This window comes from Microcaecilia unicolor, chromosome 1 (genome assembly GCF_901765095.1).
Source record: "Microcaecilia unicolor chromosome 1, aMicUni1.1, whole genome shotgun sequence".
NCBI classification, from domain to species: domain Eukaryota; kingdom Metazoa; phylum Chordata; class Amphibia; order Gymnophiona; family Siphonopidae; genus Microcaecilia; species Microcaecilia unicolor.
In genome coordinates, this window is record NC_044031.1 from 281,981,976 (window position 1) to 282,001,421 (window position 19,446).

The following is a 19,446-nucleotide window of genomic DNA, read 5'->3' on the forward strand; positions in this document are numbered from 1 at the left end:
GCGAAATCATGTTACCTCATTATTTTCTCCAACTACACTGGCTACCAAACATGGGATCCAGTTTAAAATATTGATCCTGACGTTTAAAGCTCTGCATAATGGAGTTCCCGACTACTTAACTGCTCTTACCATTCCTTACGTTCCCATACAATTGCTGCGCTCTCTAAATAAAAATAGGCTCTAGTGCTTCCTAGTCCTTCCTGTGCACACTAGTAAACATGTAATAGCACCTTCATCTTAGCACCCAGCCCTTGGCGCTTTCATATTTAAGGTGATGCTTAAGATTAATTTATTCAACGTTGCACTTAATGTGCCATGGGAGTCTTAGGCACCTAGGCACTTGGGGTCGTCATACACCTCCTTCCCTTAATAATATGTTGATTAACAGAAAATAGCTGAATACACTTCTGGTTGTGTTGAGATTGTTTGAATAGGCTGTGACCTTGGTTGAATGCAACTTTCTTGTCTTTATAGTTCTGCTTTTTCTTCTCAACTTTTAAGAGCACCCTAAATGTTATAAGAAAAGAGAAAGGATCATGTGAGCTGATGATGTAAAGCATTATATCAAATGAGGCCATCAGTTGTATTTAATTAATTATTGACATACCACATTCACTGGCTGACCCTCCAACCAGCTGGAAGAACTGCTGTGCAATTTTTACATGGTCCCTCTAAAAGGCAAACAGAAGAGTAGACTGGTGAGAAATAAAAGCATGAAATACACCTGCACTACTAGTCACTTCCTCCCCTCCCTCTCACCACTATAACAATACCACTGAGACCCACCACTTCTCTACTACTGCTTTCAAACCTGCCACCTTCACAGTCATTACACGATCAGACTATCCACTGGCACCCTCCTATCATCACACCACTTTCCGACTCAATCTTATCACCTCCCTAGCTCAACTGGACTGGGGAGGAGAGGCCCAATGGGGCAGCTACCCTTGGCATTATGCAGCAAGGCAAATCAAGCAACTTTCCTCTCTGGAGCAGTGCCTCCTCAGATCCCCCTCCCCAACATAAACATTTTCCCCTTAACCATGTCAGTAGCAGTGGCGTAGCCACAGGTGGGCTTGGGTGGCTCAGGCCCACCCAACAGTAGCACATGTTTAGTGGTAACTGGTGGGAATCCCAAGCTCCGCCAGCTGAAGATTTTCCCCTGATAGTAATGAAAACGCTACTCTCCACGACACTGGCACCTGCGCATGCTCAATTTTCAGTGCATGCCTGCTGCCAAGGTGAAAAGAAGCATTTTCCCACCAGCTGAGATTTTTTTTTTTTGGGGGGGGGGGGGGGGGGGGGGGGGGGGGAGAACACTTGGTGCCCACCCAATTCTTGCCTAGGCCCACCCAAAATCTGTTGTCTGGCTACGCCCCTGGTCAGCAGAAACATTTACTCATACATCCTCTCCTGCTTCCTGTGGTACCAGTCCCGTGATCTGCTGCTACTCGTGACTGGACTGGTCACTGTTTGAGGGCTTGATGCAGGGCCATGCCGATGCGGTAAGCGGGGTAAGCGCCGCAGGGGGGCGCCCACCTCTGGAGGGCGCCGCCGCAGTGCTTACCCTCGCCCCATGCCGCCGAGGCTTTTAAATCTTTTACCTGGTCGCAGCAGCGTCAGTGAAAGCGCTGCCGACGTCTCCCTTCCCTTGCACTCATTGGTTCCCTCAGTGTCCCGCCTTCTTCTGACGTCAGAAGAAGGTGGACCCTGAGGGAACCAAGAGCGCGAAGGGAAGGGAGACGTCGGCAGCGCTCCACTTTCAATGACACTGCTGCGACCGGAAGTAAAAGATTTAAAGGCCCCAGGGCGCGGAGGAAAGAGCAGAGAGGCATGGATGGGAGGGCAGAGAGACAGGCATGGATGGGAGGGCAGAGAGGCATGGATGGGAGGGCAGCAGCAGGGCCCAGGGAGAGGACAAATTGCTGGAAGGGGAGGGGAGAGAGGAGGATTGCTAGCTATGGATGCAGCAGGGAAGGGCAGAGAGGGACAAGGATGGACATGGGGGCCCAGGGAGAGGACAATTTGCTGGAAATGGAGGGGAGGGGAGAGAGGAGGATTGCTGGCTATGGATGGAGGAGGGAAGGGCAGAGAGGGACATGGGGGCCCAGGGAGAGGACAATTTGCTGGAAATGAAGGGGAGGGGAGAGAGGAGGATTGCTGGCTATGGATGGAGGAGGGAAGGGCAGAGAGGGACAAGGATGGACATGGGGGCCCAGGGAGAGGACAAATTGCTGGAAATGGAGGGGAGGGGAGGGGAGGAGGATTGCTGGCTATGGATGGAGGAGGGAAGGGCAGAGAGGGACAAGGATGGACATGGGGGCCCAGGGAGAGGACAATTTGCTGGAAATGGAGGGGAGGGGAGAGAGAGGAGGATTGCTAGCTATGGATGGAGGAGGGAAGGGCAGAGAGGGACAAGGATGGACATGGGGGCCCAGGGAGAGGACAATTTGCTGGAAATGGAGGGGAGGGGAGAGAGGAAGATTGCTGGCTATGGATGGAGGAGGGAAGGGCAGAGAGGGACAAGGATGGACGTGGATGGGAGGAGAGGACCCAGGGAGAGAGAAGAAATTGCTGGAAATGGATATAGAGCAAGAAATGAAGAAGAAAGGAGGAAAGTAAAGAAATAAATGGAAAGGAAGCCCTGGAAATGGAGTTAAGAGGACAGATAGCAGCAGACTCAGATACTGGGCCAGCATGATCGGAAAAAGAAAGTCACCAGACAACAAAGGTAGAAAAAATCACTTTATTTTCATTTTAGCGTTTGGAATATGTCCACTTTGAGAATTTACATCTGCTATCTTATTTTGCAATGTATAGCAATTTGTTTCTAAGAATATTGCTGACAATTTCTGTCAGTGTAGCAAGTGGTGAGTGATCATTTTCACCGGGGGGGGGGGGGGGGCGCCAACTGATAGTCTGCAGGGGGGTGCAAGAGACCCTAGGCACGGCCCTGGCTTGATGTATCTTGGTCTGTCTCAAAATGGATAGTCTTACATTACAGTAAGAGTCACAACATCTAGCAGCTCTTAACATGAAACTGGCATTGTGGTATCAGGAGAAAATATCCGAGTAGCCTGCTGCTACCTTGGTGGGGGGGGGGGGGGGGGGGAGGGTTGGATTGTGGGTAAGTAACTTTATGACCTTGCACAGCCTGAATGGAGAGGAAGCAAGAACTGAGTAAGAAGAAGGGGAAAAAGCCTGGAAAGGAATTTGGGAGGGAGGGTTAGTAGGAGGGGAAAAAGGGTTACAGTTGTGAAGAAGGGAAGAGTCTTTAGAAGGAGGGAGAAAGGGAAAACATTCTCAGGAGGGAGGGAGAAGGGGAAAAAGTGCCTGCGAGAAGGAGTAGGAAGGTGGATGAGTTATATAGAGAGAAGGGGGCAAGAAGAGGGAAAAGAGTGTCTGGAAGCAGGAAAGGAGTGGGTGTGAAGGGGGAAAATCTGCCACTTCTTGACAGAGATGGAGGAATCCCATTCCTCTTTGTTTGGTTGCCTGTATAAATTAAAACTGATGTATCTTGGAGCAGAGTAGCAAAGACTTGAAGAATATCGTAAGTTTCAAGTTTATTATGACTTGATATACTGCCCTTTAGAACAACTTTCAAAGCAGTTTACATTAAATGAATAATTTTAGAGAATTATAGGTTGAAAGAAACTACATCACATTAAAGATAAGATGAGAGCAAAGAGATTGCAGAATAGGCCAAATAGACCATCGCCTGAGAGAGTCACCTTAAGGTACAAAAAAGCAAAGTCTTATTAAAAAGCATCCTGAAATAAAAAAGTCTTCAATCCAATTTTGAAATTCTCAAAGAATTTTTCCAGACTGAGATGGGGGTGGGTGGGGGCGACAGCATTCTACAGGAAGGGCCCAGTGACATTGAAATTCTGGCTTTCAACACAATCAAAGAGATGTGCCTTAAAGAAGGGATTATCAATTGGTTGAGCTGGGTAAACTTTAAAGTTTTGGCAAGGGAACAGGGAATCAGAAATCGAGAGAGGGAATCCCTGAATAGTAGACTTTGGGGTTCACTTTCAAAAGAGAAAAATGTCTTAAAAACTGCATTTGGATATTTTTCTCTTAAAAACATTCAAATAGCGATTTTTGAAACTTAGGTTTGAGATATTTTTTCTGGAGTGTGTCCAAATCATAATGGGGCATGTTGGGGAGCTAAAAGTTAGACATTTTGGTTTATACCTGTTTCAATCATGCCAAAGTCACAAAGAAGTCAGTGGCGTAGCTAGGGGGGGGGGGGGCGCAGGGGGAGCGACCGCTCCCCCAAACAGATTTCAAAGAAAATGGCGCCTATGTACCATAGGTTAAGCCAGCGCCTTTCCAGTCCCTGAAGGAACCGCTAGCTTGCTTCCCATCCCTGACGTGCCCCTCACTTATTGGTTCGTGCCGCTTACTGCCTGTCTGCCTTCCCAATCCCGACTTGGCAGCGAAGTAATTAAAAGTAAGAAAAGAAAGCCAGGCGTGGGGTCATAGCTCTGTTGCACCACTGTCGGTTTCCTCCCCTTCCCTCACCTGCCCCTCGCTTATTGGTTGACGCTGCAACTGCCTCCCTACTTGGCTGCGCATCGGCGCACATAGAGTTGCTGCTGCTATGACCCCGTGCCTGGCTTTCTTTCATTTGTTACTTTTACTTCACAGCCAAGTAGTCAGGGAGGCAGCCGCGGTGCCAACCAATAAGCAAGGGAAGGGGAGGAAACTGGCAGTGGTGCAACAGAGCCATGACCCCACGCATGGCTTTCTTTTCTTACTTTTAATTACTCCACACCCAAGTCGGGATCAGGGAGGCAGACAGGCAGTAAGCCGTGTGAACCAATAAGCAAGGGGCAGGTGCAGGTCAGAGAAGGGGATTAAACTGGAAGAGGCGCAATAGAGCTATGACCCTGCGCATGGCTTTCTTGTGTTACTTTGCAGCCAAGTTGGGGTCAGGGAAGCAGTAAGTGGCAAAAACCATTAAGTGAGGGCCAGGAAAAGGTCAGGGAAGGGAAGCTAAGCTCGTGGTTGTTCCAGGACTCTAAGGACTGAGGAGGAAATGTCAGTGAGTGATCAGGAGGGATGGAAAAAAAAAAAAAAGAGAGCGAGAAAGAGAGAGGGCCAATGGAGGGGTGAGGGGAACAGAGATGGGATGATGCATGATGAACAGGAAAAAAAAGAGCAGTACTGGGGGAAGGACAGGCAAAGGGGAGGAGGAGAGAAAGAGGATAAAACTGGATGCTGAGGGATAAGAGACAAAAGGGCAATATGAATGGAAAGAGAGAGAGAGAGAGGTGATGTTGGATGGTGAAGGGGTGAGACAGTGGGGTGATGTTGGATGTCTGGGGGGGGGGGGGGAGAGGGAGGGGGGAATCCTGCAGGGCAGATGGAGGGAGAGAGAGAGAGAGGGGCCTGGATGCGCCCAGAGCTAGGGCCAATGGAATGAGAAGAGAGATGGGATGATGTTACATGATAAACAGGAAAAAAAAAAGAGCGACAGGAGTACTGGGGGAGAAACAGGCAAAGCTGGATAGAGGGGAGTTGGAGAAAAAGATAGAGTAAACCTGGATGCTGGGAGATGAGACAGAAGAGCGATGTAATGGGGAAGACAGAGAGAAGTGATGTTGGATGGTGAGAGGGTGAAAGAGACAATGGAGTGATGTTGGAGGGGGACATGAGAGAGAGAGAGAGAGAGCGAGAGAGAGAGCGTCACAGAAGAGATCCTGGATGGCTGAGAGAGGGGGGTCCTGGATGGCAGATAGGGAGGGGGAGAGAGAGAGGGTCCTGAATGGCAGATGGGGCAGTAGAGAAAAAAAAAAAGAGAGGAAGGAGTCCTGCATGGCAGATGGAGAGAGAAAGAGAGAGGAGATAAACTAAAAACCTGCAACTCTGAAACCTTGTGGCCATTTGGCAACCTACTAAAAACATTGGTAGCCAAATCATTTTGTGTTTAAATCTTCTTTATTCAAAAGATCAACCAGCAAAATGCAATACAACTGTAGTATTTTCTAACATGAAAACTCGCGTATGTGGGGATGGGTCTCTAAAGGGTTAAGTGAGGGTGGAAAGGGAAAATTAGGTTCTTACCTTGGTAATTTTCTTTCCTTTAGTCATAGCAGATGAAGCCATTACGTATGGGTTATGTCCATCAACCAGCAGGGGAGATAGAGAGCACTCAAACTTTCACAGTGCCCTCTTGGCCAGCTAGCTCCACTGCCTCTTCAGTATTTGAAGCTTCCAAAACAGTATGGCAAACCGCAATGGGAATCACAAGAGCTTTCCTCACAGCGAACGATGGCCCATCACAAGGGCATGAACTCATAAAGGAGGGAATGCACAACCTCCTGGAGGGAATAAACTCATCCTCCTTATTGTATAAGTGGAGGGGAACACACGCGCCTCCTGGAGGGAATCAAACATCCTCCCAACACACTGGAGGGAATGAACTCATCCTCCTATTTATAGAACTGGAGGGGAACACACGCGCCTCCTGGAGAGAATCAACACATCCTCCAAAAAAAAACATGCTGGAGGGAATGAACACATCCTCCTAAATTTAAACTGAACATGAATCCTGAAGATTGTTTTCCAACTTTCTCCCAAGGAAGGAACTTCAGGAAATTAGAACAGAACCTGAAAAACAGATTCACAGCATACAGACAATCATACAGGGAGGGCTCATGGCTTCATCTGCTATGACTAAAGGAAAGAAAATTACCAAGGTAAGAACCTAATTTTCCCTTCCTTGTCATCAAGCAGATGAAGCCATTACGTATGGGATGTAACAAAGCAATCCCTAGATAGGGTGGGAACAAGCCACACCACGCGCTAGCACTTGTGCACCAAAACGCGCATCCCTCCTGGCAGCCACAACCAGCCTGTAATGACGGGCAAAGGAGAGCTTAGAAGCCCATGTTGCTGCACTGCATATCTCTTGAAGAGAGAGTGCTCCAGTTTCAGCCCAAGAGGAAGAAATCACTCTAGTAGAATGCGCCTTAAAGGCTACAGGCGGAACCCTGCCGGCCAGCAGATAAGCTGAAAAGATAGTTTCTTTGAGCCAGCGGGCAATAGTGGCTTTAGACGCTGGAGACCCTCTGCGAGAACCGGATAGCAAAACAAACAGATGATCAGAAGTCCTGAAAGAGTTAGTAACTCGCAGATACTGCAGCAGAGTCCTGCGCACATCCAAAAGGTGCAGCTGCCCAAAAGATTCTGGAAACTCTTCCTCTGAAAAAGAGGGCAAGAAAATAGGCTGGTTTAAGTGAAAGGCTGAAACCACCTTAGGCATAAAGGAAGGCACGGTCTGAACCGTGTCTCCGGACTCTGAAATTGCAGAAATGGGTCTCTACAGGACAGCGCCTGGAGCTCTGACACCCGTCTCGCCGAGGTAATGGCCACCAGAAAAACGGCCTTCAGTGTCAAGTCTTTCTCCGATGCTCGCCGAAGCGGCTCAAAAGGAGATGCCTGCAGGGTTTTCAAAACTAGCCCCAGGTTCCAAGCTGGACAGGGTGCTCACACTGGAGGTCGGAGCTGAAGCACCCCTCTAAGAAACCGTGCCACATCTGGGTGAGCAGCCAAAGACACGCCTTCCACCTTACCACGAAGGGAGGCCAACGCTGCCACCTGCACCCGCAGGGAATTATAGGCCAAGCCTTTTTGTACACCTTCCTGCAAAAAGTCCAGACTCGGCGAGACAGGAGCCCGCATAGGAACAATGGCTCTGGAAGCACACCAAGGCTCAACAGGCACCAAATCCTGGCATAAGCCACGGAAGTGGACCGCTTGTGGGCTTGCAGGAGAGTGGAAATAACTTTATTGGAATAACCTTTATCCCTCAATTGCGCCCTTTCAATAGCCATGCCGTAAGACCAAAGCGGCCGGCGTCCTCCATGGCTACCGGTCCCTGAGTCAACAGGTTCGGTACCAGAGGTAACGACAGAGGAGCCTCCAGGAGCATCTGACGGAGGTCTGCATACCAAGGTCTCCTTGGCCAATCCGGGGCGATGAGGACCACTTCTGGGTGCAGCTGAATCCGCAAGAGCAGGCAGAAACACATAAAGTAGACCCGGAGGCCAGGGTTGAGCCAAGGCATCCAACCCCGCCGAGCGAGGATCTCTCCGTCTGCTGAAGAAGCACGAGACTTTGGTATTGGCACTTGTCGCCATTAGATCCATCATGGGCTTGCCCCATTTGGCACAGATCTGCAGGAATACTTCGTCTGCCAGATTCCATTCTGCTGGATCGATCTGATGCCTGCTCAGATAATCGGCCTGCACATTGCTCTGACCTGCAATATGAGCTGCCGACAGACACTGAAGATGCAGCTCGGCCCAGTGGCAAATCAGTTCGGCCTGCGCGGCTAGTGCTCTGCACCTTGTTCCGCCTTGTCGATTTATATAGGCCACCGTTGTCGTGTTGTCTGACATCACTCTGACAGCCAATCCTTCCAGGGTCACTTGAAAGGCCAGAAGCGCCTGAAACACCTCTTTCAACTCTAGGCGGTTGATGGACCACTCCGACTCCTCGGGTGTCCATAGACCCTGGGCATGCTTCCCCTTGCAGTGTGCGCCCCAGCCCTTCAGGCTGGCATCTGTTACCACTAGGCACCAAACGGGGAGCGTCAGCGGCATTCCTCGCCGCAGCATGCTGTCTGAGAGCCACCACTCCATGCTGAGTCGGGCCGCAGGGAGCCAAGTAAGTCTGCATTGGTAATCCTGAGAAATAGGAGACCATCTCCGGAGTAGGGAATACTGTAGAGGTCTCAGGTGCGCTCTCGCCCAGGGTACCACTTCCATCGTGGCTGTCATCGATCCCAGCAGCTGGACAATGTCCCAAGCTCGCGGGCGGGGCATCCTCAGGAGCAGACGGACCTGATTCTGAAGCTTGCACCGCCTTAGCTCGGGTAGGAACACATAGCCTGAGACTGTGTCGAACCTGGCCCCCAAAAACTCTAGAGATTGTGAAGGGGACAGGTGACTTTTGGCCATATTGACGACCCAGCCTAGAGATTGCAGTACTGAGACCACTCTGGCTGTAGCTTGTAAGCTCTCTGTTGCAGAGTCTGCTCTGATGAGCCAGTCGTCTAGGTACCTTCTCGCCTGAGAAAAGCAGCTACTACCACCATTACCTTCGAAAAGGTTCGGGGAGCTGTGGCGAGGCCAAAAGGCAAGGCCCTGAACTGGAAATGTTTTCCCAACACCGCAAACCTCAGAAACTTCTGGTGCGGGGGCCAAATCGGTATGTGCAAATAAGCTTCTTTCAGGTCTAGAGACGTGAGAAACTCTCCTGGCTGAACCGCCGCAATGACGGAGCGCAGGGATTCCATGTGGAAATGCCGGAATAGGGCGAAAGGACCCACCTTTTCGCGGCACCACAAAGTAGATGGAGTATTGGCCGCAGCCTTGCTTGGCGGGAGGCACCGGGGTCACTGCCCCTAACTGAATCAGACCTTGTAAAGTCTCCTCCACCGCCGCCCATTTGACGGCAGAACCGCATCGGGACTCCACAAACACGTCTCTTACTGGGGCGTTGAATTCTATTCTGTATCCATCTCTGATCAGGTCCAGAACCCACTGATCTGAGGAAATCTTGGCCCACTTCTCGACAAATAGGGAAAGCCGTCCTCCGATGACAGGCATCGAGGAGAGGGCCGGCGCACCATCATTGAGAGGGTCGCCCCTGAACTCCTGGTCTTGAGCCACCGGCTGCGGAACGCTTGTCCGAGCGAAAGGAGTTCCTCTGCTGACCACGGGCACGTGAAGTGAACCCAGCAGAACGCCCCGGGCGGTACCTTCTAGCTTCACGGAAGCGAGGTCTGTACGAGGAGTGGACCGCCTGGCCCTTAGAGAAGGCCTCTGCCTATCTTCGGGCAAGCGCTGGGGTTTGGATCACCCAGGCCTTTCACAATTTTCTCTAACTCCTCACCAAATAGGAGAAGTCCTTGAAAAGGCAACTTCACCAACCTTTGCTTAGAGGCCATGTCCGCTGCCCAGTGTAGCCACAGACGACGGCGAGCCGCCACTGCTACTGCCATTTGTTTAGCCAAAGCTCTGACAAGGTCATAAAGGGCATCAGCCAGAAAGGACAAGGCCACCTCCATCCGCGGAGCCACATCCAAGAAGGGCTCCGCTCCATCTCCGGGCTGAGCCACTGCCTGTTGCAGCCAAGCTAGGCAGGCTCTCACAGCATAACAGCTGCATGCAGACGCCCGAACAGTGAGACCTGCAATTTCAAAGGACCGTTTCAACGCTGTTTCCAGCCTACGGTCTTGAACGTCCTTCAGGGCAACACCTCCTTCAACAGGGAGGGTAGTTCTCTTTGTCACCGCAGTGACTAGGGCATCCACTGTAGGCATTTGAAAACGAGCCATATGTCCCTCACGCAGAGGGTATAACTGCCCCATAGCCTGGAAACTCTCAAAGGTCCCTCGGGGTCAGCCCACTGAGCCGAAACAAGCTCTAGGATGGAGTCATGCAAAGGGAAGGCCCGAGCAGCTTTCTTGGTACTAGCCATCCTGGGATTACCCGAGGAGGCCATGCCACTGTCAGGATCTTCAATCGAGAGGGCCTGCAGGGTATCTGAAATAAGCGCTGGCAGCTCATCACGGTGGAAAATCCTCACTGCGGAGGGATCATCCAGATCCTGTGGTAAATCCGCACCTGACTCTGGTTCCTCAGACCAAGAACGTCTGTCAGAGTTCTCCGAATCCTCACACCCCGACCACGGGGGGGGGGGGGGGGGAAAAGGTGCCCCACAATCTGAAGGGGAATTAACCCTTCTGCGCTTATCTTTAGGCCAAGCATCCGGGAAAAAAGCCTCACTGGGCAGTCCCAGGCCAGAATCCATTGGGGGGGCAATCAGAGGAGCCTCAGGCGACCCTTGAGGAAGGGCTCTTTTCATCATGTATGCTTTATGCAGCAAAAGCACAAAATCCGGGGAGAAAATCTCACCCTGGGCACCCAAATCCTGTCCGGTGCTAGCCACTCCTGAAATAACCTCATCTCGAGGTGCCCCACCCGGCTCAGGTCCTCTCTGTGTCCACGGAGGCCGCGCCATGCGGTGTAAGCAAAATGGCGCCCGCTGCCAGCTCAGAGCGGGAGAAACATCGCTCGCCATGCTCGGGCCGGCTCCTACGCCAATACAGCACGATTTACAGAGCCCTGCTGCTGATTTGCGCTTGCCACAAGTGGAACAGCGCTTTACATTGTCCGCAGCCATCGCCGAAAAAACGGCGGTAAATCCAAAATGGCGGTTTGCGCCAAAATCGCCCCGATCGCGGGCCCACCCCGGAGGAGTTGGAAAACACTCTTACCTCAAAGGATCTAGTGTACAACTATGATCCTGCTGAAAATCAGGTCAAAAACCTCTGTTCCAGCGTCTCTGCGTTTAAAAACGCGACGCAACTTTTTTTTTTTTTTTTAAGCTGTGAGGAAAGCAGAGGTATTGAAGACTCCGGAGGCTCAGATGAGTGGGAAAGGCAGGGAAAGGGCGAACCTATATGCCTGCATCCACTGTTGGTGGGTAAGGACAGGGAAAGCAAGGCAATATGTCCACATCCACAGAGGTATGGGTAAGGCAGGGAAAGGGCTAACCTATGTGCCTTTAAAGTGAAGCTGCTATAGCCTCCAACACCCCGGTTAACAACTGGCAAGCCAGGAACCACCTCCCGGCAGATTTTTCTGGAGCTCGAACAAGCTGCAGCCACCCTGCTAAGGGAGATAGAGAATACTGAAGAGGCAGTGGAGCTGGCTGGCCAAGAGGGCACTGTGAAAGTTTGAGTGCTCTCTATCTCCCCTGCTGGTTGATGGACATAACCCATACGTAATGGCTTCATCTGCTTGATGACAAGGAATGGGGTTAATAAACACAGTGAAAGAGAAGCAGTAGGACATAGGGTATAGAGTAACAGATGGAAGCATGGCCTGGAGACAAGGGGAAGGAAGGAGAGACAGGGATGGAGCTGGGGCTGATGACAGAATAAGAGGCAGTGGCAGGTACATGAGGGCTAAGATGGTGACTACAGGGGTTAGGAATGGGGGAGTAAGGAAATGGGTGAAAGATGAGGGGAGTAGGAAAGATGAGGGGAGGAAGGAAAGATACAGAGGGGTGAAGGAAGTGCTGGAGAGGGAATGAGGGAGATGGGGAAAAGCCAGTTGGTAGATGAGACAAATCTGTGAAAAGGAGACTAAGGACTAGAAGGTGAGAGAATGAGAGTAAAATCAAATGGGTAATCACAGAGAAGAGAAAAGTGAGTGAGGATGTGTGTGTGTGTGTGGGGGGGGGGGGGGGGGGGGGGATAAAACAACACAAAGATCAGCACCAGACAGAATGAAAGGTAGAAGACAAGAGAGAGAAGAAATGGAAAGATCAACCTGGAAAAGAATTCAGGTGAAGGCTGACTCATGGAAAAGAGATGGAAACAGCTTAATTAGAAAATTAAAGGTAGAAAAATTGGTTTTATTTAATACTTTTAAGGGACTGAGATGTGCCTGCTTTGTTAAATGTACATTTTTTTCCATTTTTATTTTATAAAGTACAGAAGAAAATTCATTTCTGCTTCTCTCTTACCAATATTGCCCTGCTTATAGAGTCTGGCTTTCTTGAGGGTATCCATTTCAGGTTTTGTCTGCAGGTTTTTTGTGGTCCCCTATTTTGTACCAGGTGAGAGAGGCTATCCATATTCTGAGGTAAAGGATTTTGCTAGCACAGGAGTGGACAGCCTCAGTCCTCAAGGGCCACAACCCAGTCACATTTTCAGGATTTCTCCAATGAATATGCAAGAGATCTATTTGTATACAATGGAGTCAGTGCACGCAAACAGATCTCATGCATATTCATTGGGGAAATCCTGACAATTCGACTAGTTTGCTGCCTTCGAGGACTGAGGCTGCCCACCCCTGTGCTAGCATATAGGTTCTGTGTAGAAAAGATCTAGCTTGTTCCAGTTTCCCAGTAGCCGGTAGATTGGTGCTCTAAGGCCCAGTTTAATATTTATATCACTCTCTTTTCATAGGTGGGTTAGGGCTGTTATGGTGTGTTAGTTTTCAGTATAGGTTTTGAGTGTCATCTTGCAAGATTTTGTGTTATTTCACAAAGTATCTCGTCCTATTTGAAAGTAGGCTGTGGGCAGTGGCGTAGCAAGGGGGGCTGCCACCCGGGGCGGTTCGCCGTTGCACCCCTCCCCCCCGGGTGCAGCACGATGACACCCCCCTCCCAACCCAGTGCCTACCCTCCTCCGTGCGACCAGCTCCCTACCTTTAAAAAAAATATCGGAATCCAAGGTGAGGCGCAGCGCCTCCACGTAAAAGAAATGTGGACTGTCTCATCGGACCTTCTCTCATTCTGTCTGTCCCGCCCTTGCGGAAATAGAAGTTGCGTCAGCGGAGGACGGGACAGATAGAGCGAGGGAAGGCCCAATGAGACGGTCCACATTTCTTTACGTGCAGGCGTGAGGCGCTGCACCTCGCCTCGGATTCCAATATTTTTTTTAACGGTAGAGAGCTGGTTGGACGGAGGAGGGTAGGCACTGGGTCGGGCGGGTGGGGGGGGGGGGGTGTCATCGTGCTGCACCCGGGGGGGGGGGGGGGGAGCTGGCAGGGAGCACCCCCCCCTGAGCTGACACCCGGGGCGGACCGCCCCTCCCCGTGCTACGCCACTGGCTCTGGGGCAAGGGCTGCCTTTGGTGGCCCTTGTCACCCAAAGTAAAATGCTCAGGACTAGTGGTCTCCACATCCTGTAGAGTCACCATACAAACAAAAGCCCATCATTTAAAAAAGTGTCTAGCAGTGGAAGGAGTGTGTGTGCTGTCCCTGAGGTGATGGCCACAATTTGAAATATTTTTACTTCTAGTTAAGGAGACAGGCTGCCTGCTCCCACCAGTCCTGGGACATCTGCTGTGTCTGGCCTCCTGATGTAAGTTCCTGTTTTCCTCATAGGAAGGACACAGCAGTGGCAGTCTGTGTTAAATCATTGCTGGTCACAGCCATGGCAACAAAGCGACAACCATCGGCACTGCTGCCTAGCCGATACCAAACGGTGACTATTTTACAAAAGTCTGCTCCCCCTAACCTCAAAACCTGGCTACACCTGTGAAAGAAATGCCCTAATGACCAGATACCATTGGAGGGATTAAGGCATGAACCCCCTTACTCCCCCAGTGGTTAATGACCCCCTCCCACCTCCCAAATATGTGAATGAAACAGTACATACCAGCCTCTATGACAGCTTCAGATGTTATGGCCAGTACTATTAGAACAGCAAGCAGGTCCCTGGAGTAGCCTAGTGGTCAGTTCAGTGGACTGTAGAGAAGGGGACCCAGGTCCATAGCCCACTCTAACTGGTACATTTATGGTGGAAAGTGTGAGCCCTCCAAAATCCACCAAAAACCCACTGCAACTACATATAGGTGACACCTGCAGGCATAAGGGCTATTGTAGTGGTGTACAGTTAGGTACGGTAGGTTTTTGGTGGGTTTTGGATTCACCATACAATATAAGCAGGTAACAGTGAGATGTGTACCAGGGACCTTTAATGTGAGTCCACTGCAGTGCCCCTAGGGTGCCCCACTGCTGTGCTAGGATGTCTATGTGGCCAGTCCAATAAGAATGGTGTCCTCCCCATATACATCCCAATGGCTCGTTTTTGTACATTTTTCCTTTAGATTTTTATTTTTTGTTTGTTTTTGAAAATGGTCCCAAAAGATAGACGTACCGAACACAAAAACGTCTAGAAATTGACATTTTTGAAACAAAAAGTTGGAGTTTTTCTGGTTTGAAAATGGTCATGTTTGCTACTGGATTTTTGGACATTTTTCACAAACTGTGACATACTGGTAGCCAATGTTTGGCACGTAGGAGAGGGATGACATACTCAAATCTTTTTGATCCTGTCACAAGGCCATATTCTGAACCAGGGAGGGTTCAACATCTCTGGTGGACCACTGGCATATTGCAGGACCATCATCTGATGGATTTTACAATAAGTAAATAATACTTTTGGAGGAGATATAACTCATATACGTAAAGAGCAATAGTCTATATGTTTGTGAGATGCTATTGAATCCAAGAGTTTAAATAAAAATATTGAATGGACTGTAATTTGAGCACTTGATGGACATATAGCAGCATCCAATTAGAACTGGGCACCAGACTACATTTAGTTTTACAATGGATCATCGTTTTGTGGCAGTTGTTATTCAGTAGAACCCAGCAGAGGATCCTAGTTTGGTAAGCCAACGAGATTAAGTTTTGAAAAGGTTTTTGAAGACTTTTTTTAGAACATTTTTTTGTATATTTAGGAGTATTTTTGGCAATTTAGGGAATAAGGGCCCTGTTACTAAGCCACGCTGTAGGCGCGCAAACCTTTTAGCGCATGCTAATGATGGAGACACCATTATATTCCTATGGATGTCTCTATCGTTAGTGTGCCTATGGCATGGCTTAATAAACAGGGCCCTACATTTTTTTGGATTTAATTTTGTAAATTTGGATTTCTTTTAGGCATGGTTTTTGCTCCCTCCTAAGAAGTTTTAGTGAAATACAGACCTGTGTTGAGGGAAGCGATTCATTGGACCATTTGGATTTCACATTTGATTTGGAATTTGTGGATAATTTTATGCACAAGTCACATAGCAGAAATGTTATTTTTAGCATAAGCACTTGGAGCCGGCTTCCACTGGCAGCAGAGGTACATCTTAATTTGAGTAGTCAACGATTTAAGATAAGTTATGACTAATATATAAGTTTTGAATTCATATACTATTCAAATCAAATTTGATTTGATATACTATTCAAAAAACATTTTTGAGGTGCTGTGATGGATATAGGTGTTGCCTACTACTAAGTCAGGAAGTAACACTTTTGGATCTGAGCACTTATTCTCACAAAATATTTATTATTTATTTTCATTATTTATATTTAAAAGTTTAGTAAATATTTTGAATAATTTGATTGGATATCTCCATAAACTTATCATTGTTTAGAATTATTTGTCAACGGAAACACAGCCATACTTTTAAATTTTCAAACATGATATTGAAGAAGAAAAAACAAGAAAAAAGAAAAGGAAATTATATATAACCAAATATCATTCCATTTTAACATAATTGTTTCGCTTTCTTAGACCACAACTCTAACAAGGGGGCGAAATGAATTAGAGAAGATTACAAACATAATTATTAATAATTACAAGGCTGCGTATTCCTCCTGTATAAAATTAAAGATGTTATTTCAGTTGTTTCATATCTAGAAATGATTTAGCTGATCAAGAGAATAAAAAACATATTTTGTCTGGCCCCAGCTTTACAATACATTTACAGGGGTAAACTAGAAAAAAAGACCACCTTACTTCAATTGTCCTTAATTTCATAGCCAAAAAGGCTTTTCTGTTGGGTCTGCTTTGTTACATCAGGATATATCCACACCTTGGCTCCGCAAAAATGAGAATTAGAATTCTTAAAGTCTCATGACAGTATTAAGATCTTGTTCAAATACGAAAGAAACAATAAGAGTAGACCTCTCTGTTGTATTATCTAAGGATTGTTCCAGTATAGCTAATATATTGTTCAAATCCAATTTGTATTTCCTGCGCCTTCCATTTTTCCTTCATCCCCCTTAGGATTAGAATATAATATATCTTGTTTACTGGAGAAATAGCTTTTGAGGTATTTTCAGGATTTCAGTTAAATATCTTCTAAATAATTCCATCAGATTGTTCCCGGGAGTTTGGGGAATTCAAAAGGCGCAAGTTTAAACGTCTGTTGAAATTCTCTATTTGTTCAATTTTTCTACGAATGTCAGCATTATCTTTAGCAACCATTACTTTAAATCTTGTAAGTTCTACATCCTTTTGTAAGTTTGCAACTTTTGCAGCTAGTTCTTGTTTAAACTGAGTCTACTGTAGCTTTTAACTCTTCAAATTTAACATCAAGAGCGTTAACTTCACCTGATGCTTTTTTGAAGAGTTGAATCCATTTTATTCAGCATCAGCCAAATCTTCTCCAAATTGACCTCCGGAACTTTCTCTGAGGTTCCTGCCTCAGATCTCAGCGTCTTCGCAGCAGCCTTAGTCCCTCGCTGGGAAACTCACCCACCACAACTTCCGGTTAGGGTACTGGTTTTCCTCTAGGGCAGCTGTCGGCGCTGGCGAGCGGAGGGAACAACGATGCTAACAGTGGAGAAAGGGAGGTTTCATTTCCCAGTAAGGTTTCCACTTCTCCGGAAAGCCCTACTATGGGATCGTTTCCCTTCAATTGTTTGGGAGGTCCCCGGTAAAGAAGCGTTCCAAGCTTGGCTGAATTGGGAAAGAGGTCGAGGTAGGCGGGGGCACTAGTCTCACCGTCCCCTTGCGCTTAGAATGTGGCATAATTAAAGAAATAATCTTATTTTCCGAGCTTAGCAGGAACGTTTCTCATACCATCTAGTTACGCCGCCATCTTGACACGCCCCAAACTTATAATTGTTTATGATATACTACTTGGGGATTTGTTCTTTTATTATCCCCCTTTTTTGTAAAGTGTTAGCTTGGCAAAGAACAATATTAAAAGCTGTTCAGAAAGAGACACACCTTGCTTTATAGACCAAAAGAGGTGTTACTAAATGGATTGGGTAAGAGAAAAAAATGGAGAACAGAAGAGAGTGACCATGAAGAATGAAGGACCTTTAAATGTACTTCCATCACCACTGCTTATAAAAGCCAAAACTCAAATTTGAAACACTGTTACAATAAGCAGTTTATACTCACTGAGCCCATTTCTTGTCCAAGAGCTGCATTCACTACTCCTTTTAGGATGTACTCCTGTAGGATATGTGTGTATGTATGAGAGAGAGAGAGAGATAAATCAACTTAAGGCAGATTTATGGACCCAACTTCACAAATATCTGACTTATTTTCTGTTCTTTTATTCCTAGTGGTACTTGACTTATAATACACTTATGTATTTGTCTCTGCTATTCCCTTTAATAAGACTCGTCTCTGTGGTTACTACTGCTATTCTTTTCAGATGTTATACAGTAGGCCATCAGTAACTGAGCAAAGATGCAAACAGTGGTCTTTTCAAGTTAGTTCCTTTCTGCAACTTTTTTTTCACTTTTTTCTTTTAACTTTATTTAACAGTCAGCAGAATTAAACTGTACAGCGCTGCGTAACACTAGTAGCGCTTTAGAAATGTTAAGTAGTAGAAATAAACACATGTACAAAGGATAGATATGCCTTCGCAAACCTCATCATCAAAGGCAACAATATGAAACAAAAAATCCTATACAAATATCCACCTCTTGTCCACAGAGAAAGTAAACAATCTCCATAGTTGAGCCTTATCCATGGAGATCCAAACCACTGCAACCAACAGTGTTCACTCCACCGACACTTCTGTGAATGTTCAAACACACCAGACACTACTACTACTAGTATTCAACATTTCTAGAGCGCTACAAGTGTACGCAGCGCTGTACAAACACAGAAGAAAAAAAGTCCCTGCTCAAAGAGCTTTACAATCTAATAGACAAAAGTAAAGCATTTAAATTTAAAATATTTAAGCAGTCAAGCACAAGAGAACAGTCACAGAAGGACTGAAGATGTTGGAGGGTGGTCAGTGTGATTAGGTGTAACTCTGGTTGGAGTAGTGGGAGAAGGTGATAGAAGAATAGAAATGGGTGAGGTAAAGTAATGAGTGGGTTGATAGGGAGGTTATATAAGACATGTCACTCTAGGGTGGGTGGGTAGAGGGGTAGGGTGGGCGGGATTAAGTCTAAAGCAGGAGAAGGTATTCTCTGCAGCCTATCTGTGAGATGGAAAATGCTCTCTGAAGCTGCTGCTATAAGTTGTTAGTTTTCTCTCCCTGAAAGAGATCCAAGCCACACCCACGAAGTTCAAACTGTCATTGGGGAGGGTGAGACACACCTCTCACAATTCCTACCACATGAACATTCACACCCCCAATCTCCTCCCCTACCCATCAGGCACGGGGGGTCACCAAGACCACACAATAGGGGTCAGACTGCAAGAAACCAAATACACCACCCAACTAAAGCAAATTACCTCCTATAGAACTAGATTGTAAGCCAATTTGGACAGAAAAATAACTCGTGCCTGAATGCAACTTGTCGAGCTTAGGTTTGGAAAAGATGATAATAAATCTAACATTTAAAGCCAAATAATAAGTACAAAAGTAATGCCACACTGGGAAAAGACCAAGGGTCCATTGAGCCCAGCATCCTGTCCACAACAGCGGCCAATCCAGGCCAAGGGCACCTGGCAAGCTTCCCAAACGTACAAACATTCTATACATGTTATTCCTGGAATTGTGAATTTTTCCCAAGTCCATTTAGTAGTGGTTTATGGACTTGTTCTTTAGGAAACCGTCTAACCCCTTTTTAAACTCTGCTAAGCTAACCGCCTTCACCACGTTCTCTGGCAACGAATTCCAGAGTTTAATTACGCATTGGGTGAAGAAACATTTTCTCC

At 47.5% G+C, this 19,446-nt stretch overlaps 1 protein-coding gene across 2 annotated transcripts in view; it reads right to left on the bottom strand.

The window, feature by feature from the left end:
• TTC26 (tetratricopeptide repeat domain 26) overlaps positions 1 to 19,446 on the bottom strand; it is a 391,044-nt gene that overhangs the window by 99,848 nt on the left and 271,750 nt on the right. For both annotated transcript variants that reach the window (XM_030207127.1, XM_030207135.1), the window contains 2 exons: positions 17,725 to 17,778; positions 608 to 671 (listed from right to left, as the gene is read on the bottom strand). In XM_030207127.1, the coding sequence (XP_030062987.1) occupies positions 608 to 671; positions 17,725 to 17,778 (118 nt within the window). The remainder of the gene's footprint in view (positions 1 to 607; positions 672 to 17,724; positions 17,779 to 19,446) is intronic.